The sequence below is a fragment of the Haliaeetus albicilla genome, chromosome 18 (assembly GCF_947461875.1).
Source record: "Haliaeetus albicilla chromosome 18, bHalAlb1.1, whole genome shotgun sequence".
In the NCBI taxonomy this organism is placed as follows: domain Eukaryota; kingdom Metazoa; phylum Chordata; class Aves; order Accipitriformes; family Accipitridae; genus Haliaeetus; species Haliaeetus albicilla.
The window spans coordinates 19,732,871-19,759,253 of NC_091500.1; the positions used below are offsets into that span (position 1 = coordinate 19,732,871).

The 26,383-nt window shown below is 37.5% G+C and overlaps 1 protein-coding gene across 3 annotated transcripts in view; it reads left to right on the forward strand.

Moving 5' to 3' along the window:
- EIPR1 (EARP complex and GARP complex interacting protein 1) overlaps positions 1 to 26,383 on the forward strand; it is a 96,477-nt gene that overhangs the window by 1,081 nt on the left and 69,013 nt on the right. For all 3 annotated transcript variants that reach the window (XM_069805870.1, XM_069805871.1, XM_069805873.1), the window contains exons 2-3: positions 10,271 to 10,354; positions 17,647 to 17,779. In XM_069805870.1, the coding sequence (XP_069661971.1) occupies positions 10,271 to 10,354; positions 17,647 to 17,779 (217 nt within the window). The remainder of the gene's footprint in view (positions 1 to 10,270; positions 10,355 to 17,646; positions 17,780 to 26,383) is intronic.

Genomic DNA, 26,383 nt, shown 5'->3' on the forward strand with positions numbered 1-26,383 from the left:
CTTTACCAAAGTGCTTTTGGAAAGTAATATGTGAAGGTTCTTTGTTACAGGTTTGGGTGTCCTGGCTACTGAGTTGTGTGCTCTGTAATCCTGATTATACCAGTAGATCTCTTTAGCAAATTGTGTATTTGTTTGTTTTTTTCTCTTGTATAGGAGCTAGTGTGTAATATTCACCTGTACTAACTGTTGAATCTACTGAAGTCTGGTAATACGCTGTCATTTTGTGATTGGCTAGAGATGGCTGTAACTTGTATTTCAAAATTAATAAAACTTAAACTATACTTAAATATCTTTTGCAGAATAGAATATATATATCCTGTACTTAATAAAATTCATAGCTTCTTTCTGGTAGGTCATATATAATAAGTCTTACATAAATTTTTGAAAGCTATCCAGTGTATTGTCTGGGACCTCCATGGACCTATGCCCTGCACCGCCCCAAATCATACATCTCCTATGGACCTCTTGTGCAAAGTATGTAACAGGGCTGTCTGGTGGGAGGATAAAGCAAAAGGACTAAGAAAGTGGCTGTAATCAAAGGGAATTACAGTTAATACAGATCATTTAGAGAGAAGTGGGGGGAAAAAAAAGATGGTTTATGTATAAGTTGGAAGAGAGGCGTAGAGATGAAGGTTCTATTTCTGATCTCCATTAATTGCCAGTGTGGCTTTAAAACAAATTGCATCTCTGTGCTTTCTGAAAAAGGCTCTGATGGAGAGACTTAAACCTAAAACTGGTCTGGTTTATCCAACTTGCATCCTCAGGTCTAATAAGAAAGATTACTATTCTTTTTAAGCCTGGATTCTTATGTGTCAGTAGACAGTAATGGCTAGCAGCAGCATCACAACTACTGCTTCCTTCCAGTGTGTGTCAGAAGCACTGTGACTGAAAGCATCTCTTCAAATGTATTCTTCAGCCCAATTTTGTTGTTGTTTCTTATGGTTTTTTTTATTATTTCCAGTCTTTAATTCAGCTCTATGACAAGCTTATTCAAAGTTCAGATTTGAAATTATAGAGTATTTAAAAGAGGAAGGGATCTTCTTACTCTTGTTACAAATAAAAATTTTATGTCATAAAACCATGACATCTAGAAGCTACATGTGGCTCCAGCAGTCAATAAGAATCTGTCTTTGACCACTACTGGAGAAAATGTAGTTGTGCAGATACGCCTTTCACCTGATCCAATGTGGCCAGGTTTGTAAGAACATAAAGCTGATTCCTCCTAGGGTGCTGTCCACCAGCTAACTTAAAATTACTTCTGCACAATTTCTGTTCATTTTTATGTGCAAAATATGTTTTGATGTATCAGCATAAGTAAGGTAACTTAGAATAATGAACAAATACATATGTCTCTTTTTTGAATTGAGCTTTCATCAAAAAAAGGCTTAGTGGAACAGGGAAGTCTTACTTAGAAGAGCCACACCACTCACGGTTCTGACAAATGAGAATGGTAATTAAAGATACAAATCCTGAGCCCTTATACAACTGTGTGTAATTACTTAGCATGTGTAACTACTGTGCAAGAAGATTTACCAAGTAACAGTGAAAAACAGGTTGGGTTTTTTTGTTTTGGATTGGTTTTTTTCTGGTGTAGACAGGGAAAGCTAAACATCTAACAGCAAAACAAGATCAAAACTAGTGATGAATTCATTTTTCTGTATGATTAGTTAAATTTTTGACTTGACTAGTTTCCCCTGTTTTACTAGATGGCTGCAACTTTCTTTTTTGCTGTTTATAACATTCATATAACACCCAAAATGTAGCTTCCTGGAGTGGTTTTTTTTCCTCTTCGCTCTGTGAGCTACATGAACATTGTACAGACATACAAAATATGTGTGAATCTTAGGGTGTGTGATTCTTTTTGTGACTTTTTTTTTTTAAAGACAATATGCCACCATAGTTGCTCTGTTTGTCCAACTGTAGTGAAAATGTAGTGAAAATGAAAAAAATTACAGAGTGGGTGGGGAGTGAAAATGTGAGATGCTGCTTGCATTGAGGACTGAGTGATGTGACTGTGGCTCATGAATACAGGGCAACAGCAGTAGCTGCAGATCATTTCAGTACTGAAAGGTTGTTCTTCTCAAAGGAACCTTGGTAGACTTCACCAATATCCTGAATTATGAGAGTGTAGTAAATGGGGCACCAGGGATATCACTGAGCGCTATTTTTCGTCAGTGAAATTATATGCCTCTCACTTGTCCAGAGTATAGTTGACCTATATTTACTATCTAACCTGGTGTACCTCGTATGTTTACCCTCTGTCGAATAGGCTTTCATTTTCAGGGATTCACAATTTTCCCCATCCTATTCTTTAAGTGTTTAAACAGTGATGTTTTGAGTACGTGTACAAGCACTACTGAATGTCCTGAAATACTGTATTGGCCTTAGTTTAAGGTTGACTGGATGATGCTTATACCCCTGGAAATGAGCTGTGTGCAGGGTTGCTTTCCAGGATAGGTATTTGGTGCAGTTGTAATGCCAACTGTGATTCTTGCGGGGGCAGCCTACGTCTTGCTTGTTTGAAAGTGTGCAGAAGCTAGCCAGCATCATGTGGGGAGGGAGGAGGAACATTGTTTGTGCCAGAGAGTGATAATTATGGAGCATGTGTTTGGCACATTTAATGGATTTTGGGGATACCACAACGCTGAGCTGAATTTCAGCATGCCAGATATGCCTACTGCATGTTACATGTCAGAAGTACATAGGCTTGCAAGGGAGAAGCATAATGAGCAGGAGGGAAGGACAGTAGAAAGCCTGCTGGCTGACCACAGGGCCGTACTACACAAGGGCAACTCCAGCTGCGCCATGAGATGTGGTCTGGCTGAAGCAGACTTAAAAAGAATGCACTAACACTTTGTCAGAGTTTGTGTACTGCATTGTGGTCCTGTTGTGCTTCTTGAATAAGCAATACTTGGCCCATATTGTATTTTCAGTTAGCTGTTAACAGGTTTTATGAATCTGAACAGAGACTTGATTTTTAGGACTTTCTTGCCTGTTTGCAAGATTAAGGTGAAACTTAATTTCCCTAAAGCCAAATGTGACTTATTATTCCAAGAATCTTAAACCAGTGCAAAATACCAACTGAAATAGATTGGTCACAGGTCTTGCACAATGTGTGTATATATATAATACCAGTATGTATTGAGAATAGCTCAACTGACCTACCTTTGATGGAGTAGAAGGCAGGTGTAGATTTCTTAGAAGGAGGGGGCAAGGGGGACTTTTTAGGAAGATGTATGTCATTTGTGCAGTACCCAGGGAAACATACTGCCTTTCAGGCTCAGCTGTGTTTCCAGTATGGCAGTGGAGCTTCTATTGGCAGTGGTGTTCTCTTCCCTGGGAGAGCTTTCATGGTCTCTTGTGGGATGAGAGAGGATGGCCTAAACAGAATGTAGATAATAATTTTGATACAGCTTTAGAGATGTCTTTGGAGGATTTATTTTGAATATTGAATCAGTTTAAGAAACTGCATGATAATGTCTTAGTGAAATTACTAGTTTTTGTCTTGGTCCTCTTCTAAGATTACTTGCCTCATGAGTGCCAATCCTGTATATTTTAATCCAGGCTGAGAGCTATCATTTTCCTACCTGGCTCTCTTTTCAGGACCCTTCTTGAGAGCAGCATATCAGTTGGGACGACTTCTTGTGGAACTACAATGTAACATACGGTTAGGTTTAAAGTTTTACTGGGGGGGGGGAAAGTAGATAAGTGGCAAAACTCTCTTAGCTAATCCCCAAAGATCTTCATAATGCATGAAGTGGATCAGGTGGAAACTATTTCTTCTAGGACCCTTAAGCAATTAGCAGAATCTTGCTAATATTAGGTATTGTACAGACTAATGACAATATGAAGATAAGTTATGTGAACTTGAAGGAACTATTCAAAGATGATTGTTACCATTGAGGTTCATGATAAACAAACGGGATTTCTAAGGATGATTGTGCTATGTAAGGCTTTGTGTGAGGGTTGCTTTTGTTGCTGTGATGGTTTACAGAATCTGTCAGTCTTTGGAATAGGGTCAGTGCACTAAATACATCAGTGGTGGGAATTCTTGTGCTGTGAAAGACTTGGAGAAAGCAGCTGTCTGAGAGCACTGAAGGTCACCTGGGCATGTGTGCTGCCAGTTTCTTCACTGATAGAGTCACTGCAGCTTATTACAGTCAATGATAAGACGGTCTCCTGCTGTGGTGGGAGAAACAAGGCTGTCCTACCTAAGTAAAAATCAAAGTGTACCTACTTGAAAATTGAAATTATGCCAGAAGGCAAAAATAATTTTCATGACACTAGCAGCCTGAGGCTTCTCTGACAGGGGCAGGGAACCTGTATTTTACCTCCAGAATGAGGCATCAGTGAAGCCAGCCCTTCTCCCCGCCCCCCCCCCCCCAGTAGCTGTATACTATTTCTGGTTTACAGCATAAGCAGATGGTCAAATAACTTTAAATTCAGATTTGGGGACTGCAAGCCAAATACTGTGTCCTTTACATTTTGTACTGCAAGTTCACTGCTTGTTAGTACAGATTGATTGTATGAATTTCAAATGATACCTGGGTTGCAGAAATTCTTTTGATTGCATTGAATGTAATACAAATATTCAGATGTTGGGGTCAGCGTATGTTTTCTTGTTTGCTGATACCAAACCAGTGCAATGCATCAGCAAGACAAAATGCTTATTGAAGAAGTACTGATCCTTTTTTCTTTGCCTATTAATGCCCTAAATAGTAACAGTCTAATTAAAAAAGTAACTTTTATTTTGCTGGTATTTCAAAAGAGGTGGAGAAGGGAAAGTTTCAGGAGAACTTATGAATAAAGTGTAGAGTTTTAGTGCATTACAGTTCCATAATGGACTTCCTTTAAACCAACCTTCTTTATGTTTTTGAGGCTTGTCATTGTGTTCCTCTGGATCATCTCTTGCTGTTGTCAAGGACCCTTCTCTCTGCAGTCTCTGGTCTTTTTCTTTCTCTCAGAGGGTTTTATTACTCTGCAGGTAGTCTAAATTGTCAGGGTAAGGTAGAAGGTGGTCTTTGCCCAACATCACACTGTGCTTAGCGTAGGCATGGACGTGATGCCCAGTCTCCAAGTTAGTCTTTGCATTCTGGCACAATGATTGCTGTTTCTTCTGCTTTATCTTTATACTGCTGTTCATCACACTTGTATTCTAGCTTTTTGCATGCCCATTGCGTAAATAAATGTCTATTTTTGCAGTTGATTTGCAGTTAAGTTTTTGTTATCCTTTTCCTTTATGTGTGATGCATTTCAGGACCTGTTTCTAAGACAAGGGAGCAACTAGCTTATGTGGTGTCAAAGCTGTGTTTTAATTCAGTGTGAGCTTGTTATTGTTTAGACCATAATTACTACGTAAGCAGTAGGATCTGTTAAGCATGTGTGCCTGACAGGAATAACTTTTGAGGGACTGGGTTTCTCCTGATGAGTATATCTAGGGGGTTTTTTGGATAGGAGTATGACGTCTGCTCAAGCCTGCCTTTGATTCTTACAGTTTGTGGCAGGTTTTTTTTTTTTCCTCGGGTTGACTTGTCCCTGACGTGTAGCTGCACTTGTTTCCCCATCACCGGGTAAAAAAGTTTGGTCATGTTCCTTGTTATTTTTCTTTCTTGTCTTACGGAAACAAGACTACGTAGTTGGTTACCTAACCTGTGAACTTCTGAGAACACCCTACTAGCTTCCTGTGAGTCATTATTTGTTTGGTGGTTGGGGTGTTTCTTGTTTTGTTTTGTTTTTTCCCTTTGCCTACCCTTTGAGGATAAGATACAATTTTGAGGCAAAAATAAATACCCTTACATTTCAGGTTAGTGAAGGAAATTTAAGCCTAGAATGTCTAAACAAAGAAGTGATGCTGTCTAAGAGTGAGTGTGGACACCTGTGCAACATGTCTCTAATCCTTCAATGCACACAGTAAAGAAAGGACTTGTCTTCTGGTAATGGGGTAGGCAATATTTGCTTTCTAGTTACATGTGCACTAGCTACAGTTTCCACGGTAGGAATAGTAGCAGGATAGAAAGTTTTCTGTATCATTCATTAATGACATACTTGCATATGGGGAGGTGGTATGAAATCTTAAATCTGAGATCTTCGATCTCCAGTGGGAAATGCTAACACAGGATTTAGATCATGTGTAAAAGTAATAAATAATTTAAGTTTTTGTTTTCTTTTCTAGTAAAACTTCCTACACTTAGCTTCAGGTGATTCTTTACTACCCCCCACCCCTCTCTTTTTGATCTCTGTCCCTCCATAGGATTAGTTTTGCTTTCTGCTGTGATAGAAGTATAGCATGTTCAAAGTTCATGCAGAATTTGTGGTTCTGCTACTAAAAGCATGGCAGCTATACTACCCTGGGAATAGATGATGCGTTGTGAATGCTTTTTTTTCATTTTTATTTTTCCATGCATGCATGTAGTTATTCCTCTCTAGGTATGTAATTTATGGCTCTGTAAAGTACTTCAGGATGCAGTAAATGAAAATGCCAGTTTATGTTTGCTTGACTACATTCTGTCTCCCTGACCCATATTGAACTTCAGTATGACCATTGCTATAGGCTATTCAGTTTTGTATTTCTGTTTAAGTATGAATTCACACCTTGGTTTGGAAAGTTTAAAAAAAAGAGTATTTGAGTTTTAACTGTACTATAGCAGGCCACCATGCGTTTTTTAAAAAACAAAACAACAAACCAAAAAAAACCCCAAACCACAAAAGTTTCTTGAATATGGCATGTGGAACCTAGTATTTCTCATTAATATATTAAATGTATTTAAGTATTTGAGTACATGCAATATTCCTTACGCTGGAGTCCTAAGATATTTTCTTCCTTTTGTCACCTTGAAAGATTCAGTGTGGGTAAGAGTGTCTAGCCGTATGATGTACAGAGTACTAGTCAGGAATGCCTTTGGAGCATGGTGATGCTATTCCCTGCATCTCTGCAACAATTGCTCAGCATCTGTTGTTACCCATAGACATTTTTTTTTTTTCCCCTGAAAGTGCAGGGATGAATTGATAATTGTTGCATTTCTTTGGTTTTCTGTTTTGTGATTATGTGCAACCCCTAATTTAGTGGAATAAATGAGAACGGGGGAAGCTACAGGCTATTACGCAGAATAAATACATAGACTTTGAAAAGCCTCTAAGGAGGGGTGGTTCTTTCAGATTCCTTGGCAGACTTGTTTGGCACTGAGAAGTCTTTGCTGTTTGCTTTTCAAAGGCAGGATTTCCTTTGTGTTAGCTGAGCAGAATTTTGACTGCATATTATAAACTTCCTTCTAGACTGTTAAAATATTTGGTTAGAGCATCAATCACAATCAAGTTGCCTCTGTATCACCCCTGTTCTATAAAAATTACCTGCTTTAAACCATGCACGTGTCTTCATAGAGCTGTTGTTGAATATGGAATTTGGACATGTAACCAAATGGTTCTTTGGGGTTCATGATGTTTTAATCTTTGCTTGCTAATAATTTTTTCCTAGTCTTAGGCCCTCTTTAAAATAAAATTATCTAATTACATATGTTGTTGCATTGTCTAGAAGCATTGGTTAGGTGGGGCTTTGCTGTGACAGTGTGTGGAAGGATGACTTGTTTTCTCCCTGTTCGCATCTTTCAGATGTGTGTTCTGGGCATTTTTTATGTATCACGGCAATTTTCTTAGTAAATAATACTTTAATATCTTGGGTAGCAAACGCTTTTGGGGGCTATATGCAGTTTAGTGTCCTATGGATGCTGACTTTTTATAAAAATAATAAGTTCTATTGGTTTAGATTAATCAATATTCGTTATATTCATATATATGCTTTTGTTTATTTGCCATCTAGTAGCTGCAGTCATGAACCAGGATGCTTTTGTGAAATATATTTCCAACCTGCTCTGGTAGATTACAGTACAAGATGACAAACTTAAGGCAGTCATCTTGATCTTGACAGCACTCCAAATTCAGTTATGTTGTTCATCACAAGGGTTACTCAGTGTCTTCATCATCTGTTGAAATAACTTCTGTTTCTCTAAAAGTAACTCAGAAGTAGACAAAATTGGACATATCTTTGTTCAGGAGACAACTGGAAGTCCACTGTACTGTTATTTCTATTATGAATCAGATATTCCTGATTTATGAACGCTTAATGAGTTTGAACCTTGTATTCTTTGGATGCTGTAGTCTTTTATGACACCGAATAAACAATAGTGTGTTTCTTGTTGTGAAATGTGTTTAAATATTTTTCTCGGGCCTTTTTTTTTTTTTTTTTCCCCTGCAAAAATGGGAAATAATTTAAAAATATTTTAAAGAAGACATAGGGAGGCTGAGGACATAAATGTTACCATGTATTGACATAATTTTACTTTCGACACTTTGTGTCTAATCTGATGCATTTTTGAAAGCAGCATGGTAAGACCTACTCAAAAGGCCTTAAAAGGGGTGAAAACCCCCTTTATTTCTTTATTTTATTGATGATTGTGGAGGTCTCTTCTTCTGTTTGACTTATAGAAATAACAGAAGCTTGCTTGATTGAAAGAGATACATAGCTCTTGGCTTATTTCTAGTGTTTTCTTCAAAATAGTTGAAAGCAGATCTGAAATGAAAAGGAGCTCTTGCCCAAGATCTGCAAATGTAAATTATGTTCAAGACAAAATAAAAGCTTTTCTACAATCTTCTTGGTGAACTTTAGTTGTTTCTGTCAATCAGAAACACTGTCTAGGCTTGTAGGTAAGCACTGCATAAACAGGAGAGTACAAACAAATCGGTAGGCATTCACACTGATCTCTGATCTCCATTTGAGTATGTTTTGAACACAAACTACTTGCTGAAACATGCTCTGTAGTGCTTTTTTCCCTATATAAATTTTACACTACTAGCCTATACTTACCAAGCTCATTTGCATTTTTTAAACTTTCTATGCTGAATCTTAAGCAAAATATTACATTGTCTAAAACACACATTTCAGATGCAAGGTAAGAAATACCTGCTCTGTAGGAGTTCAGAGCTTATTCTGAAAAATGAGTTGGTTCTTATTATTACTGCCAGACAAGGGCTTGGATTACTTTGCCTTATTTAAAAAAAAATCAGATCTCTTCAAATTGCTGTTCTAGAATTAAATTGTTCTAAATTTATGTATTGTGACGTAATGGATTTCAAATAATCCCTTTCAAGCTTCTAGGCATCTTTCTGATATTAATTTAAAAATAAGTTTCAAACAGGACTATACTGAAGCTAAATGTTCCTGAATCGAGAATGTAATCATTAGCTAGCTGCATGACAGGATGGCAGTAAGAAGGGCCATTCAGTTACCTGAATCCTTCTGAAGTATTTGCTTGCAATACAGGATTTAGTGTCTGAAGAGATCTGAACTATTTTATGCCAAACAGGATGTGAATTGCAAAGGTTTGTTTTCCTGTTTTGACAAAAAAAAAAAAATCATATTGAACAATATAATTAGGGTATCTTTTGCATGGGGAAGTAGTGGATATTCCTCACAGTTTACTTAGAGTTGCAAAAAGTGCCTTTGAGTGTTAGTTTACCTCCCATTTACTCAAAATTAGCTAAGAGAGTCTCTACTATTGACTAGTGCAAACTAGCAATTGTGGGTTTAGTTCAAGCTATACTTTATTTCTCAATGTCTTCCATGGCCCTTAACTGTTTTGTTTTGCTTCTACCAAGACTGTGGTTGGTGCAAGTTGAAGAAGCAAGGCAGAGAGCCTAGCATTCTCATTAATACAAAAAATTAATAAGATTATAACAAAATTTTGATAGGTAAATAACAAGTTATTTCTCCTATATTCAGACAATTCTTATCTTTAGTGGCCTGAAGTAGAAGAGAAGGGGGTTGGTTTTTAACTTTCTTCTAAACTAGGTGGTTAATGGCAAGGAAAAGAATTCATTTTTATGTAGGCATCTTCAGTCTGAATGAATGGTTTGAAAACTTTTGCGGGAACAGTCTCTTTCTTGGATATTTTAGCTAATGTATTTAAGGATTGACCACTGTTCTATAGAGGTTTTTTTGGTTGATAGAGGAGAATTAGTTTGGAAGAACTGCTATAATATTGAATATTATCACTGTTACAATGAAGGCCAGATAATGTATTTAGCACCTCTATGTTCCACACACCTCACAAATGTGAGAAACTGCGCAAAAAAAAATGTATTAACCAAAATGGACATAAAGGGTGGGAAAGTCTGCAGATTGTAAGAATGTAATGCTTAAAATGATAATTGATACGTAAGCTTCAAGATTTTGCTGAAATTAATGGATTGCTTTTCTAATGGCTTTCTTCTTCCCTAGGCACGAGCTTTAACACCTCAGACAGCCGAAACAGATGCAATAAGATTTTTGGTTGGAACACAGTCTCTTAGATATGATAATCAGGTAATTTTTCTGTCAAATGTCAGTTGTAATTTTTTTCCTCTTTTTTTTTAAACATTGTTCCAATATAATTTCTCCTCCTTTCTACCCCCTGTTGAATTTGAACATTAAGTGATAGTCAAGTTGAAGACTCGTGTGAGTAGAATGTAAAGACATTGGTAAGAAATGGAGGTGAATAAAAGCTGTGTATATTTTCATAGAATTTAGAAGAGTAATTTAATTTTATGACTAAATCGTATTGGTTTAGTAAAGGAACTGCCATATTTTTGTTAATTTAAATCTATAGATTCTCTGGAGCTATCTTTAAACCACAGAAGAGATGCAAAGTAAAACAAAAGTCTTTAAGCCTTGATTGCCTCTAATGGGACTCCTGGTACGTGCAGAGTTCTGTGTATGTGAAGCTTCATAAACTGGATTTTTCATTATTAATTATTGGCAATCAGCTATGACCTTTCTGATTATAAGTTTAACAATAATTGAAACTAAAATTTGAGTGACTTTCGTGGCTTGATTTCTATTGGGCTGTTTCTTCTGTGGTTAAGAGTACAATACTTCTAATTGTACAGCAACTTTAATTTTTGTGACTAAATTTCAGTAAATGCCATCATACTGAAAGATCTTGAGGCCAGAAGAATTAAAGCTGTACTGAGTGCAGGTGGCAAGGCTTTGGTAGCAGAGGGGCTGCAGTGGTGGCCTCTGTGAGAAGAGGCCAGGGATTGCCCATGCCAGACATGGCTGGTTCCAGTGAACCCGCCACAGGACACAGCTGAGCTGATCAGCCTGGTGGCACCTCTGTGAAACCATTTAAGAATGGGGAGAAAATGCTGGATGGAAAGAGGAGGAGGGAACAAAGACTGAGAAACAGCGGAGGAAACAACACAGGTGAGACCAAGGTCAGGACGAACAGAAGGTGCTCCATGGTGGAGCATGTATCCACTGCGCCCTGTAGAGCACCTGTGCTGAGCAGGCGGATGTTACTGAAGGAACTGTGGCCCATGAAGACCCCACACGGGAGCAGAGGAAAAGAGTGAGATGGAAAGAATGTCAGAGAGAAAATGCTATGTACTGACCATACATACCATACCACTGCCCCATGTCCCCCTGTACTCCTTGGAGGGGCTTAGAGGAGTCTGGAGTCAAGTTAAGCCTGGGAAAGGGGGGAGAGGAGGTGCTGATTTAAGGTTTGTCTTTTTCTTTCCTACTACCCAAGTTACTAATTATATTTTTATTTTAAGTGGCAATAAATTAATTAATTAACCCAAGTCAAGTCTGTTTTGCCCACAACAGTAATTGGTAAGTGATTTCCCTGTGTTTAGCTTCGACCGTGAGCTTTCTCATTCATATTCTTATTTTTTCCCCCTGTCCTACTTGGGGGGGGGAAAAAGTGGCTGGGGGGGGAGTCCGGCTGCTAGCCAAGGCTAACACCCATCACAGAAGCCCCTAGAATGGATACAGTCATAGAATCTTCTGAAACTGGTCTGTAATGGACTGCACAAAACTAATTTGGAACCATAGCTCTGGGAGATGTGAGCTGTCAATTCTCAGTGAGGTTTTGAGTTTGTCACTCAATGATAATACTGTATGAGGCTCAAGGAAAAAAACATGCAAAGGTAGAAGGGGGATGGAGTATTCAGTTTCTTTACATTTGAGGAAATACTTGCAAGACCAATAACAAGAGAAGTGGCAGACAAACTTAGTTAAAAATAAATACACACAACTATATTTTTGATTTTGCTGTCTCAGATGTTCTTCAGACATTTGGTTGTAATGTAATATTCTACTGTGATTTCTATGTGGTTTTTTACTTCTTGATTCAACTAATTAAAATCTGGTAAAAAATTGTAATTGGAGAATGATGTTCACTTATCAGTTGATATCCAGCAGATCTTCAATAATTTAAATGTTCTGATTTAGGTAAGTTGATTTGGCATATACTACATATTTTAGAAATATTTACACGTATTTCAACTTTGAGTATGCTTTTCTTTTTCCATTGAGTAACATTAATAATAGAGGTGCAGGATGCTTCCTAGGGTATTAACAAATGTTTGGGGGTTATTGGCCTTTAGCTGTGCCTCAGGCCATCAGCTCCTCTCAGCTCCTTACTAATCCACAAGAAGTGCCCTAGGCCTGAAGTCATTATTGCTTAATTCAGCACTAGGTTCTCTAGATTTGCTTAAAAACTTTTTTAGTTATCTAACCTATCTCACGAGCTGGTTTGCAAGCTCTAGTTGCAACCAAGTACTGCACTGTGAGAGGTTTCTTATTCAGTGCCATCATGTGCAGAATATTTCTTCCCTTCTGGTCATGGACAGGTATAGTGCAAATGAAAGAGTAGGAGTTGCACAGCTGGCATGGTAACTTGTGCCTCACTGAGTTTTATTGCTGTATGAAGCAATTTAGGCATGCATAGGAGAACTGATGAAAGTATTTTCCTATCAATACTGGTATTTCAAAGGAAAGGAAAATGTTTATAAGATTTTATATTCTGTCAATATTTGAGATATTAACAGTGTGTAGTACTTGTCATTTGGTCCTCATAACTTGCTGGAAAGTGTTTAAGTAGTTTGTCTTTGCACTGTGTTCTACGCAGTGTAGTTTTGGAACTTTTGTCCTCAGTGCTTTCATTGCTGCTAAACTATGGCTTTTTATACTGTTCTTAGTTTGATGCATTTACTGTATGCTTTGGAAACATAAAGGAAGTACGTGTCACTCTTTTCTCATCTCTCTCATTCTCAGAACTCTCCAAGTTATTTTCAGTCTTGTGTTTTAGAACTTGAAATACTTGTTTTCATGGTTTACCTTAATGCATAGCATTATATAGGCACAAACCAGGGCACTGGCCAAACTAAAGCAATTCTCTGGTCTCTGCTGCCCATGAGTGCCTGATGAAGGAGAATCAATTATGGAGACTGCATAATTGAAGAAAAAGAGATGTTTTGTGTTGAAATCGGTTAGTTTTAGTCTCCCTCCCTTAGTAATTTCCTTAGCAATTAATAATTCCTCCAGATTTTGAGGAGAACTGAATAGTTATTTGTTCTCATTCAAATCTCGCTACTTTTTCCTTGATACTTAGACTTGTGTTCAGTGGGAATTTTTCCCAGTGTAATTAGAGCAGATTAGTAACTCACTTTTTTAGTTAATGGTAATAAAACCAGTCACTTCTAGGAGGTGTTTCCCACAAGGATCGTGTTCCACAAGTGTTATGAGTACACATATCATTAACCATTACAGTACATTCATGTTGAGAAAGTTCTGCGTGGACTTAGCTTACTTACAGTTCTCTATATCTTCATCTATGGTGTCCATAGGCTGCATAACTAATCCATGGTAAAGCTCATTTCTACACTTCATCAGGAAAAGTTAGAAAGATCATGATTCAAGAGCTGGAGGATAATACCCTGCAGAACTGAAATTTGTCCAGTTCTGTCAGACAGTTATTATAGGTAAATATTTCTTTCTGGAAATATTTGTCTTCATGGCATCACACTGGTACAGTATTTGGTATTAGTATATTTTCTATAAAAATTCTCTTGTTTTAGTATTTAGTGAAGTCAGTATTCCATATGATAAATATAATTTATCGTGTATTCAAATCAACATGATTAAGAAGATCCTTAGCAGAAAAACACTGGGGGAACTTTTTCTGTTAAGCTGATCAACTTTTTCTGGTAGACTGTGTTGTTTGGCATAGCTGTGAAAGATGTCGTTTTTCAACTCAAGGTTATAAACAATACCTGTGCATAAGAATTAAATTTCATATTTCCTAAAAGTCTCAGTCTGGACCTTTAATCAGTTAACTGTGTATTTCAGCAGTTTCCAGCTATCCATGATGTCAGCTGAAGCAGAAACATAACAGCAGAGGAGAAATTGGTTATCTGTGCCTTCAAAGGGCTTCAGCTGGGGTAAAGAGCACTCCCTTAGCTTATGTGCTGAGTGACCCTCTTAACTTGGTTAATGTGGGTAGAGAATGTGTGTGACTGTAGTAAATGGGATTGTGTTTCACCTTCAGGGACTTGGGTTGAGCTGTCAAAGGAGACTCCAGTGACTCCAATGGAAGGTTCCTCTCCCTGCTTTGTTTTTTGTTTTTTTTGGGGGGTTGTTTTTTTTTTTTTTGTTTGGTGGTGGTGGTGGTTTTTTTTTTTTTTTTTTTTTTTTTTTTTTAGATAGCACATTTGGCAAATCTGATTGTGCCTTACATGGGAAACTAAAATAACTTTTAATTTTTAAACTACAACAGATCTTCACATATTTTCCACTGTTTTGCTGCTAAATACCTGATTCAGTAAACTGAGAAATCCCTTTCTCTCTGTTATAGTAAAGCCAATTATTTTGCTGTGTAAAAATAACAGGAGTTACTCTTCTTGCCATGAGTCTGTTGAAAATGTTTTACCTTATAGTTGTGAATACGTTGCTGTTCTTTACCTTCCAATTCTGTGCTTGTAAAGTAGCTGTTTGACTTGTAAACAGTTTGAGTTCTAAGTTTATTCAGAACATCAAAATTTATCTGATAAGAGCAGCATAGAGGCTGAACAGATGATGTCTTTCAATTTTTATTTAAAAAAAACAACAAAAAAAAGGGGATGAGGTTAAACTGGTCTTTAATGATGAAGTGAGCAAGAGCTTTCTGTATAGATGGAAGCTCTTGAATTGGGATACAGGGAATAGATGAGAGAGGGGATGTACGGAAAGCCAAAATAAAGTGAAACGATAGATAAGTCTAAGTGATGTTACTCTGGAGAGTTTTGAAAGGCAGCAAGGTCACTCTAAGTTGGACAGGAAGATGGATATGCAGTTGTTGGGGTGGATGGATAGTGTCCTGATTCCTGCGTAGACTTCTAGGTTCAGGGGAACAAATGAAGTCTGAAAAGGCAACTTGCTAATCAGCTGCAGAGCTGCTTGTATGTCTTGGATGACAGAATGGAAGAACAATACAGATGATGAGGGTCTACATTATGTTTGAAAGACCAGTTGCTGATGACAGTGTTTGGACGAGAAAGAAAAAGGTAACATGTAAACTCAGCCATTTAAAAAAAAAACAGTGTGTAATATTCCCAGTTTAGACTAAATTGAGACCTATTTAGCAGCTTCTGTATTTTAAGAAAATTTTCTGTAATACTGTGTAGCTAAGATTTTTGCAGTGATTCAGTAGTTAATTCAGTAGACTTAATTCAGTCACTATGTGGTAGGTTGACCCTGGCTAGATGCCAGGTGCCCACCAAAGCTGCTCTATTACTCCCCCTCCCTCAGCTGGAGAGGGGAGAGAAAATATAACAAAAAGCTTCTGGGTCGAGATAAGGACAGGGAGAGATCACTCACCAATTACTGTCACCGGCAAAACAGATTCCACTGGGGAAATTGGTTTCATTTATTACCAATCAAAAGTCAAGAGTAGGGTAATGAGAAATAAAACCAAAATTTAGAACACCTTTCCCCCACCCCTCCCTCCTTCCCGGCTCAACCCCACTCCCGGTTTTCTGTCCTTCCTCCCCCCGGCAGCGCAGGGGGACGGGGAATGGGGTTTACGGTCAGTTCATCACACCTTGTCTCTGCCGCTCCTTCCTCCTCAGGGGGAGGACTCCTCACTTGTCCCCTGCTCCAGCATGGCGTCCCTCCCATGAGAGATGGTCCTCCACAAATTTCTCCAACAGGAGTCCTTCCCAATGGCTGCAGTTCTTCACAAACTGCTCCAGTGAGGGTCCCTCCCCGGGCTGCAGTCCTTCAGGCACAGACTGCTCCAGCGTGGGTCCCCCACGGGGTCACCAGTCCTGCCAGAAAACCTGCTCCAGCGTGGGCTCCTCTCTCCACAGACCCGCAGGTCCTGCCAGGAGCCTGCTCCAGCGCGGGCTTCCCACGGGGTCACAGCCTCCTTCGGGAACCCACCTGCTCTGGCGTGGGGTCCTCCCCGGGCTGCAGGTGGAGATCTGCTCCGCCGTGGACCTCCCTGGGCTGCAGGGGGACAGCCTGCCTCACCATGGTCTTCCCCACGGGCTGCAGGGGAATCTCTGCTCCAGCGCCTGGAGCACTTCATCCTCCTCCTTCTGCACTGACCTGGGGGTCTGCGGGGTTGTTTCTCTCATATTCTCACTCCTCTATTTGGCTGCAGTTGCCTTTGTGCGTTCCACCCCCCCCCCCCCCCACCTCCCCGCCCCAAATGTTATCCCAGAGGCGCTACCACCGTCACTGATGGGCTCGACCTTGGCCAGCAGCGGGTCTGACTTGGAGCCGGCTGGTATTGGCTCTGTCGGACATGGGGGAAACTTCCAGCAGAAGCCACCTCTGTAGTCCCCCTGCTACCAAAACCTTGCCACACAAACCCAATACACATTATGATAGAATGTCTCTTGTTTTTTTTCCTCTTCATTGTTCACCCAACTTTGCTAATGAATTTTTAATGAGGATACAGTTTTCTAAAAATGTTGAGTCTTCTAGAATTTATTTGTTCGCTCTTGAGCTCAGTGTAGTTAGTCCCATGAGTAGTCACTTGTGTATGTTGTGCCAGGCTAGTATCTTTCTCAATTCCTTGTATTTCTGAGGTAACTACAGAAAAACAACTAACTAAGAAGGAAAAATGAGAGTAACATAGACCTATTTAAAAACATCCCCCCCCCCCCCAACAAAAACTCCATGACAAACAAAAATGGAAATCACAAAAAGCAAACTTAGCTGTATGTCTTTTAAAAAAATCATGTCTAGGTATTTAAATGTTACTGGTTTTCTTCATCTTTCCGTTCAACATTTTATTGTTCTATATAGTATAAAAAGTATTACAGATTTATATATTGCCACAGATATGTGATTGCTGAAGTGAACTCTCAAAATGTTTCTTGCTGAGTTACAGTATTTGCTTCAAATGAGAGTCCCTTCCCTTTCTCCCCTTCTTTCTTTGTAGGATGTGTGAATTAGATGATTTGGATACAGAATTGGTGCAAACATTTAGACTAAGGATTGTAATGTTGTTATTTCTGTTTATTGCTATAAGAAGTGTTGAACTGCAATACAAGTGGCTTATTTACTATTAGCCATAAAATGAAAAATCACCTTCAAGCTTTAAGTTGCAAAATCGAGAAGAATAAATATGGTATTTCCTCAAAACAGGGAAATTGCTTGTGTTTTTCTAGAAAAGTATATCCTGCATGAAATCAATGATATACTAAATTGTTAGTATAACAATTAATTAAAGTAGATATCTGTTATAAAATTCTCATTAAATTCTTCTGTGCAGTCATCGTGCATAATTAAGACCCACAGGAAAACATTTGAAACCCTAATGTTCTCTTTTATTGTATTTGCAGATTCACATCATAGATTTTGATGATGAAAATAACATTATAAACAAAAACGTTCTCCTTCATCAAGTGGGTGAAATTTGGCACATTAGTACCAGTCCTGCAGATAAAGGTGTACTAGCAACCTGCTACAATAAAAGTAAGTCCTTTCTAACTGTGTTAAACTTGTTTAAGTGTTTTGATATTTTTGAATGTTCAAAGATTGAACATCTAGCTATGTGTAAACACTTTAAATCGAAATTATCAACACAGGCATTTTCCAGAAAATCTGCTGTACCATTACCTATACATCATTTGTCTCATATTCTTAGGTCATCTTGGTTAGAAGTCTACTTCTGCATTCAAATCAAGAAAAGCAGCAAAATAAAAGTATTGCTTGCCTGATTAATGCAAAGCATGGCAAATAAAATATATTCCTGGTATTTTAGATGTCATTCTTTTTATTGTTTTATATGTTTGCTTTTGAAAGTGGCAGTAAATGTCTTTCAAAACAGCATCATGCCAACCAGCATCAAGCTCTATTTTAAAATTGCAAGTGAAGTTTGTATATAATGTTATTTGTCATATGTTAAATGCAGATATGCCCACAGAGAACTATAAATTCTTATATAAATATCTCATCAGAAACAGTAGGAATGCTCCATGTGTAAGCTAGCACTAAGTGCACAGCTGTTGAGATTAAGGATCTCTGTGCATTTCCTAGATGAGGCAGGTGTGAAGATTTTCTGTCATGAGGCTTGAAAAATCCACTTGCATCACTTGGGGAAGGGAGTACTCTTTCTCTCTGACAAGCAAGAAATCTGTGCTGTCAGTTGGAATAAATACTATTTCTTCTAGTAAATATTAGTCTATTCTTCTATGGAAATATGGTCCAAGAATATAAGAAAAATGTAGTGAGTTTCAGGCTCTGTGCATCTGTGGATGGTTGTGGAGATGTGAATTCCTGCTGCTCACCTGGTGGCTATGTTGGAGAGAAGGTTCCAGGACTGCTTGCTTCTTCTGGTTCTTTTGGATTGAAATAAAAGTGCTAAAATTTGAATTTCTTTCACAAATCTTATGTGAATCTTTTGAAGACAATTATAGAAGATAAGTAGAGTAATAAAGAGCTTTTTCGGTTTTCTAAATTTTGACTAAGAGAGCACTGAAATCGTATTGGCCTGGTTTTTGACTACTTTTTACTCTCTGGTTGACTTGGTGAACATAACTTTCTCACCTTGCCAGTGATCCATGGAAAAAATGAGAAAGCAGTAATCGGGCCTGAAATTCTAAAGTAGTCTTAGTAATTTTCTGGCTAGTTTCAGGGGAGAATCTGAGAAAGTTGTCAGAAGTCTCCTTTAAAGAAAACCAAAGCAAGTTTCTAAGTTTCTTTCTCTAGCCTTTCTGAGTTGATTGCATTTTTATTTTCTTAAAGAATATTGTGCTGCACGGAATAGTGTGAAACATTTTAAAGAATTTCTGTACCTCTTTTTCAGTACATAACTGAACAGCAAGATGGTACAAGATAGCTTATCAAGTCCAATATTTCATGTATGTAACGTACCATTTAATGTTAACCAGTCTTCATTTTTTCAATTTGTGTCTATTCTTGAGCTCAAGTATTGCTCTAGAAAGTATGGCGAAAACAAATAGTTTTATACTTTTTTCTCAAGAAGGCCTATATTTAAGTTCTTTATAACAATTCCTTACAGCAATATGCATATTAATTGAAAATTCTCTTTCGGAGAGAGCTTACTGAGATTGCTAGAATTGAGCTTCTATCCAAACACTCTAAATATCTGTGAGTTTTCTGATTTCCATTATTGGACCTATTAATTCATATGTATGTTTTCTATTCTAGCTTGTGTTCTGGATTTAGTTTACCTAGTTTCTGAACATGAGGGTTTATTGTTTTACTTCATGTATCTTCATTTAGAATCATCAGCCATAAACTTTCTGCAGAAAATTAAGCAATGGAAACTTTTAAAATGTTTTTTTTTTTTTGTATTGCATTTGTTTTGTTATTTTAAAAAGACTCTTAACTGTTTTCCTCATTGAAGTACCAGTCAAATGAGATGATGCTGTCAGGAACAGTCATACGTATTGTGACCATCTCTGCATCTGAACCCAATACTACTGGCAAATCTTGACTGTTTTTGAAACTTGGAGAGCAAAGAAAAGTGGTGTGTGTCCATTAGTAATAGCTATTTTTTGAAGTTGCTTAAATAAGTGGTGAAATGTGGCACTGAAGAAAAGTGGAATCATGTGCATTTTGCATTTCATAACTCACTGAAGTAAGCTAATGGAATAGGGTGAAGCACTCATGAAAAGACTTTGAAATTTCCTCTTTTATATTGGGAGAGATACTGAGTTTTCTTTCACTTTCTTACACTTATAGTTAGCATAACCAAGGGATGAATAAGGTCTTATGTTACTTTATGAAAAAACATGTAGTAGGTGCAAACAGAAGAGCACTTTTTTCACAGCTCTCCTGTTCTTTGTTTTGTGTCTAGGAGAAGTATGCCTTTAATATAGGAAGTTTGGGGAATATAATAGTGGTTGAACTGAAAGAGTAATACTGTGTACCTACTTTGAAGAGAGCTTTTTTGGTCTTGATTAACTTTTTAAAAGCATTTTGCAGCTAGCGATACAGAAAAATATTGATTCCTGAATAATTTGCTTTAGTGTTTCAGTCATCTGGACTTGCTGTTCTTCAAACCATAGATTAATTCTTTTTCTAGAGCTGACTTACGCAAGATAAAAGATTTCTTTTTAAACATACTTTCCCTATAACTTAGCTACTCTTCCTTTTTTTAATCATACCATATTTTTAAAATGTAGTGAAAAATCTTTCCTCAGTATCCAGTTGTTATCATCCCCTGTAATATTATTGAGACGTTTAGACACTTTTTTTACTTTATTATCTACTTGACAGTTAAAACTACTGCCTCAAAGTCAAAGATAACGCTAGCAGTCTTGCTGTATGTTTTGAAATACAAGGGATCTGATGTTATTTGCTTCTCTTTTCTCTTGTAAGGATTAAATTTAGCAAAATAATTATAATACACAAAGCTTTTTGTTAATTTCTGCTGAGTGCTAAGAATTGCATGAGGGAAACTGATACTCTTATTCAGCTGGTAACGATAGGTTATTTGTGGCGTCAAGACTCAAATGGAAAGTTATAAGCCCTCTGTGTGTTTGAGAAGGATGCTGATGCAATAATGTTTGAAAGTTTTTGCTGTTCTGGTTGAGAGAGGCCTTGAATTGATGTAACAAGGCTGTTAATCAAACGTTGAAAGATCTTCTCGGATGGGGAAGTTCCTATGTTTGGGTTTTTTGGTTTGTTTTGGGTTTTTTGTGTTTATTTTGTTTTCCTTCAAAGAGGGCACTTTAGCTACTTCCAAGCATGATTGTGTGGGATTTTACAGATCTGAAGCTTTTTTTCCATGCATGTGTATATGTATGTATGTTTTTTGGTGTCAGTCCCCCCCCCCCCCCCCCAATATATATATACATAGCATCTGTTTCCAAAGTCATTGTTATGAAGTTTTTTGGGTTTGTTTTGTTTTGTTTTGTTTTTTTTCCCCTGAATCATACAGGTAGGAAGCCTTCTTCAAAAGGAATGATGCTAATGTAGAAACAATGTGTCCCTGTCACTCGCTAGGGGATTTACAAATTATTTTTTTTTCCCCTGCTTCATGGATAAGTGAAATCTTTTTACTTGTCCTTGACTCATATAAGTGAAAGAGGCATAAGGAGGTACAACTTCAAATGTACATTGTTATTATTATTATTATTATTATTGGTACACCTACTGAAGAGCAAAGTCATGTGCTCATGAGTCATAATAGTTAGGCTTCCATGTCAGTGAAAATTAATTTCCTTGTTGTCTACTGGATTGTTTTTAAGTGCTACACGCACATTAGAAACACCAATTTAGGAAAGTCATGTAATTGCAAAGGGAAAACTTATTCTACTCAGTTCCTGTCTTGATTATAGTGGTCCCTCCGGTCCCACCAATGATGGATATATCACTTAGGGAATTTTATACTATTACTACTGATGTTATAGGAAGATGATTTTATTATCAAGTGATAGGCTTACTAGTAATGTGTAATCTTGCCTAACTTTCAGCAAAGATCAGAAATCTACTATGCTGAAGGCATAGTACTTGCCTATATTATACATTTCTAACGTACTCGGCAATATTGTATGCTAGAAATGTATTAAGACCATTCCTGTGTAACTCGCATTGCTAATGGGCAAGATGTGTATTCAGTAGATCTAGTAGTTGATCAGAGGTGATGTTGTCTTTCTGCTTCTTGTCATTTGCCACCTTTGCTGTTAAAAAATTGCTTTTCTCATGTTCAAATGATAGTCCAGATATAGCCAAAGCATGATAAAACACTGAATGTTTTTTGATAAAACACTAAAACCGATTTGGTAACAGATAATGTTTTGTAAGGTTAATTTTGCACCTCTATTTTAATAAATAAATTATTTCCTAGGGTTTTTAAACAAACTTTATGGTTGTGGCGGGGGAGATATCAGCGTAGCAATCTGTGAACCTAGTGGCTTTCCTACGTTTTAGAAACATAATTGGATCCTTCAGATCCATGGTTTAAAATAAAGAAATAAAAATCCCTGACATGAGCTACCTATTTTAGGCAGTCATTACACTGAGAAGTAACTTTTTTTTTTTTTTTTTTCCTTCTGCAAATGTGTTTGGCAGCTATTTGGTATTGTGAGCACTGTAAGAATTAGGAATGCTGTATTTTATCCCAGATTCCCTAACTGAAGGGAGAAGAGTGCATAAATACATGAAGAAGCTAGGCGTGAAGACGCTAGGTATAAGAGGGAAAAGAAGGATTAAAATCTGAATATTTTGGGGACGGGGGAAGAAGGCTTTGTAAAATTTATACTTGAGATATCTAGATGAACTTATGCACTGTTAGTCAGTTTTGTGACGTATTGATGCATTATTTTTCCCCTTTACTGCGGCAAGTCAAGTGTATTAAAATAGCGGGTGGGGTTTTTTTCTTGAACAGGATAAGATTGCTACTGACAGCTTTAAAATAGGTAAAAATTAAGGGGAAAAATTAGTTTCGTAGTCTTCTAGCTTTAGAAGTTAAATTAGATTGTTAAAATTCAGTATGATATAGATTAGGTTCTAAAAAAAGCTAAAAGGATGGATTGTTGAGAAAAGGGTACAATGTACAGAGGGTTTTGGGTGATGATAAAAGTGGCAATAAGCTGGAGTACTGCAGTTGCATTTTAATTGGTTAATGCTTAATCTCTGAAAATTTACACGTGCTTATTTGCCTTTAATATTTATTGATATCTTAGTTATATTCAACAAAGCAGAAATCAAATAATTTGCTTCACAGGGGTCCAGATTTGAAATGGAGGATGCTGTATTTAGTGGAAAATCCCTGTCAGAACAATTCTAGGAACTTTACACCTTGCTTCTTTTTTGCTATTCTGACTAGCTATAGTCAGTTGGCTATTCGCTTTTTACTTTCTTTTAACTAAAATGTGACAGGAGTGACACTTAAAAAGTGAATAAGAAAGGTGACAAAGTAATTAAGGACATTATAGTATCTTAGTAGAAATGCACTTTTAAATATCAGAAAAGAATAATGATGGGGTGGGGTGAGGGTCAAGACTGTACCCTCCAAATAATGATATAAACCAGTGAGAATAATGGTACACTAAATATAATAAGAAGTTTAAAAATGAGGATAAATTAGTCTTCAAATTTGCAAGAAGTTGGTAGCCATCCAAGACGTCTATTCACCTGCTGAGGGGAAAATAATTTTACATGCATATTGCTAAGAGTTTGAAAGAAGCCTTGCTTCACTACACAAAAGTGCATTCTAGCCTATGCTAGCATAAATTTTTCATTGTGATGAGGTGAAATGCCAAAACCTTGTAGATCGTGCTAGAGTGGAGTCACTTGGGAACTAGAACAATGAAAACCTGACAAAGCCCTAGACCCCACTGGAATACGATCCCTATACAGTCTCAGTATTGCTGAAGTTTCAGGCTACAGGAGCGGAAATTGGAAAGCCATTTGAATGGACTTTTAATAGTGTTCCGAGGCAGGAAGAAATACCAACAGACAACAGACTGGAACATGTCTAATACCACTTTTGTATTCTTTTGTAAAGTAGGTGATGGAAGCCTCGGCTCTGGGGTTGGCTGAAAAAAGTGGGAGCCCTGGGTTAAGATCAAGTTGGGGAATACTTGAAAATATGTTGATTTCTGAATGATGCCCTCTTTGTCAGTCCAGTTTATAATACACTGTCATTGGGTATTTGAAAAATTTACCAGTTAGGTGGATGTGCATTGGTAGGTACAGGTTGTATGTGGTTTTTGAGTGTGAGTGTGTCTTGCTATGCTTTGTTTCTTATAGAACTTCATTTTAATCTGCTCTCTTGTTTATACATCCCTTCCTTTCTCTCACCTGCTATTTTAGAATACTGCTAAAATGGAGACGGACTATTTCCTAAGGACTTATAAAGTAAATTTCAGCTACATTATTAAAGGAATAGAGAATGCAGAGGGATTTTTTTGTAGGCCATGTGAAGAGTTTTGCAGCCATGCCACTTTACCAGCAATGGATGGCTTCTTTCTGAATGACTTGTGTCTGGTCTCTGCACAGCAGAATATTCAGAATATTCAGTAAAGAGGGTGAATGCTCGTGATGATGTGTTTGGGGAAAACTATCATTCTAAAATAATTTTTTATAAATATAAAGGGAAGCCTTAATCCAATAGTTTCTACTTTATTCTTTGCAGAACCTGAATATAACTTTCATTATATCCTATAAGGTAGAATAAAACCTCAGAATTATACATTGCTCTGAGATACCGATGAATCTATTCAGAATATCAGTGAGGAACTAGTGGTTTGTTTAAATTTTGATACTATCTCATGGCTAGCTACTTGGGTAGTTACTATGTTCTGGTAGATGTACAGATGCTTAGAAGAGATGGTAAAATTGTTTGAGAAGTCAAGGGGTAAAGCAAACCGGTGGGTTTACATGAAGTGATGGGGAGATAGAAGAGTGGAAATAGAGAAATAATCCAGACTAAAAATTCTGCATTGGTGGAAAATACAGTTTGCCTGCTGAACCTCTAATTGGATCTAGGTAGCTATCTCCATTACTGTAAAGGTGAGTTTTCAGGGAGTGATTGTAAGCAGCTACTTCAGCGTATCTCCTGCTTGCAGGTGAAGGAAATGCTTGGGGGTGGGGGGCAAAAGTAAATGACCCAATCTCAAGAGCATAATCATAGGCAATGCCAATGCACTGTTAACTGTCACAGATCTGATGGGGAAATGTTTACTGAAAGACAAAGTGAAGAAATGAAGGAAGTAGTATAACTGGAGAAATAAGGAGATCCTGAAGGAAGGAGATCTCAACAACAAATAAGGGGTATGTCACTTAAAGGACAAGCATATGACTGCAACTATGCGTGAGTAAGCAACAAGGTGTGAGGTGGTACGTAGCCTTTGGGCAATCAGTTCTGTGTAAGACTGTAGAAATGTTAAAGGGGTAAGATACGGCCCTTAAGTGTTAGCATTTTGTAGGTGTTTTCTGTACCATTTAGTGTCTGTCAGTAGAAAAATCTATTATTGTGACTAAATGTCTGCCTGCTCAGTTTTTTGATTAGTGCTTTCTATTTTGCATTTTCTTTCTTCATCTGTGGCAACTCCCCCTATTTTCCTGAGGCCTTATGTTCTTCTTCCTTTCCATGCCATTTACTGAAACGCTCAATGAAATAATTTGTCGATTCTTAAATCGTTGAGTCTAACTTTTAGTTTTGATGCTGCTGTAAGATGAACAGCGGTCTGAAGACTTCATTTCTCTTTTTTACTGTTTCAAACAGTGCTAGCAAACTAAACAAAATGTTTATGCTGATAGTTTATGCAGTTGTGAATTGAGTTGCAAGGGTATTTTCACAGCCACAAGAGTACCTTTATGTAATTGAAAACTTGAAAATTAGAATGTGACATAATGGGCCACAAAAAATAACAGCATTGAAGTCTGATGTTTGGAATTATTCACTTTAATGATGTCAAGCAGCATGGGAGCAGGTGTGGAGAGTGTGTGTGTGAGTATTTAAGAAGAAAACAACTCTTACCTGCTAGCTTGTGAGGTATAAAACCTGCTGACTCTAAACAAACAAACAAACAAACCCCCCCCCCCCCCAACTTAATATTGAATAATCAGGTTTTGCTATTGGACAGCTGGCTGCTCTTGGTTTTTTGCATCAGTATTGCTATAATGATATTTTTTGCTGGAAATTATAACCCATAGAGTAAAATAAATCATTTCAGGATATTAGACTAATATTTTACGGTTATATATGTATTCCAGTAACTTGGACAGGGCCATGGCATTGACCTAGGGACTGACTTGCAGTAGTGCGTGCTGTTAGACTCAGGATGTTCCCTGAGCAGTTTTGGTGTGGGCCACCTAGCACTTTCAGGCAATGGTGCTCAGAGGTAGTCCAAGAACATCATGAGTATTTGGAGTGCGGCCTCCTTCCTTCAGCTTACCCTGAAAAAATTTTGAGCTTAACTATGTTAGCTGGCCTCAGGGCTGGAGAACTGTACCTGACTTTATTGAGTTGCCAAAAAATAAAATATCTGTCATGGTTCTCCATTGCAGATTGTTATAAAATACACAGATTGTTTGTTTTGGAGAATGTAGTGCAGGGAAACATGCAAGTACTTCAGAAATTAGACAAAAGACATGATT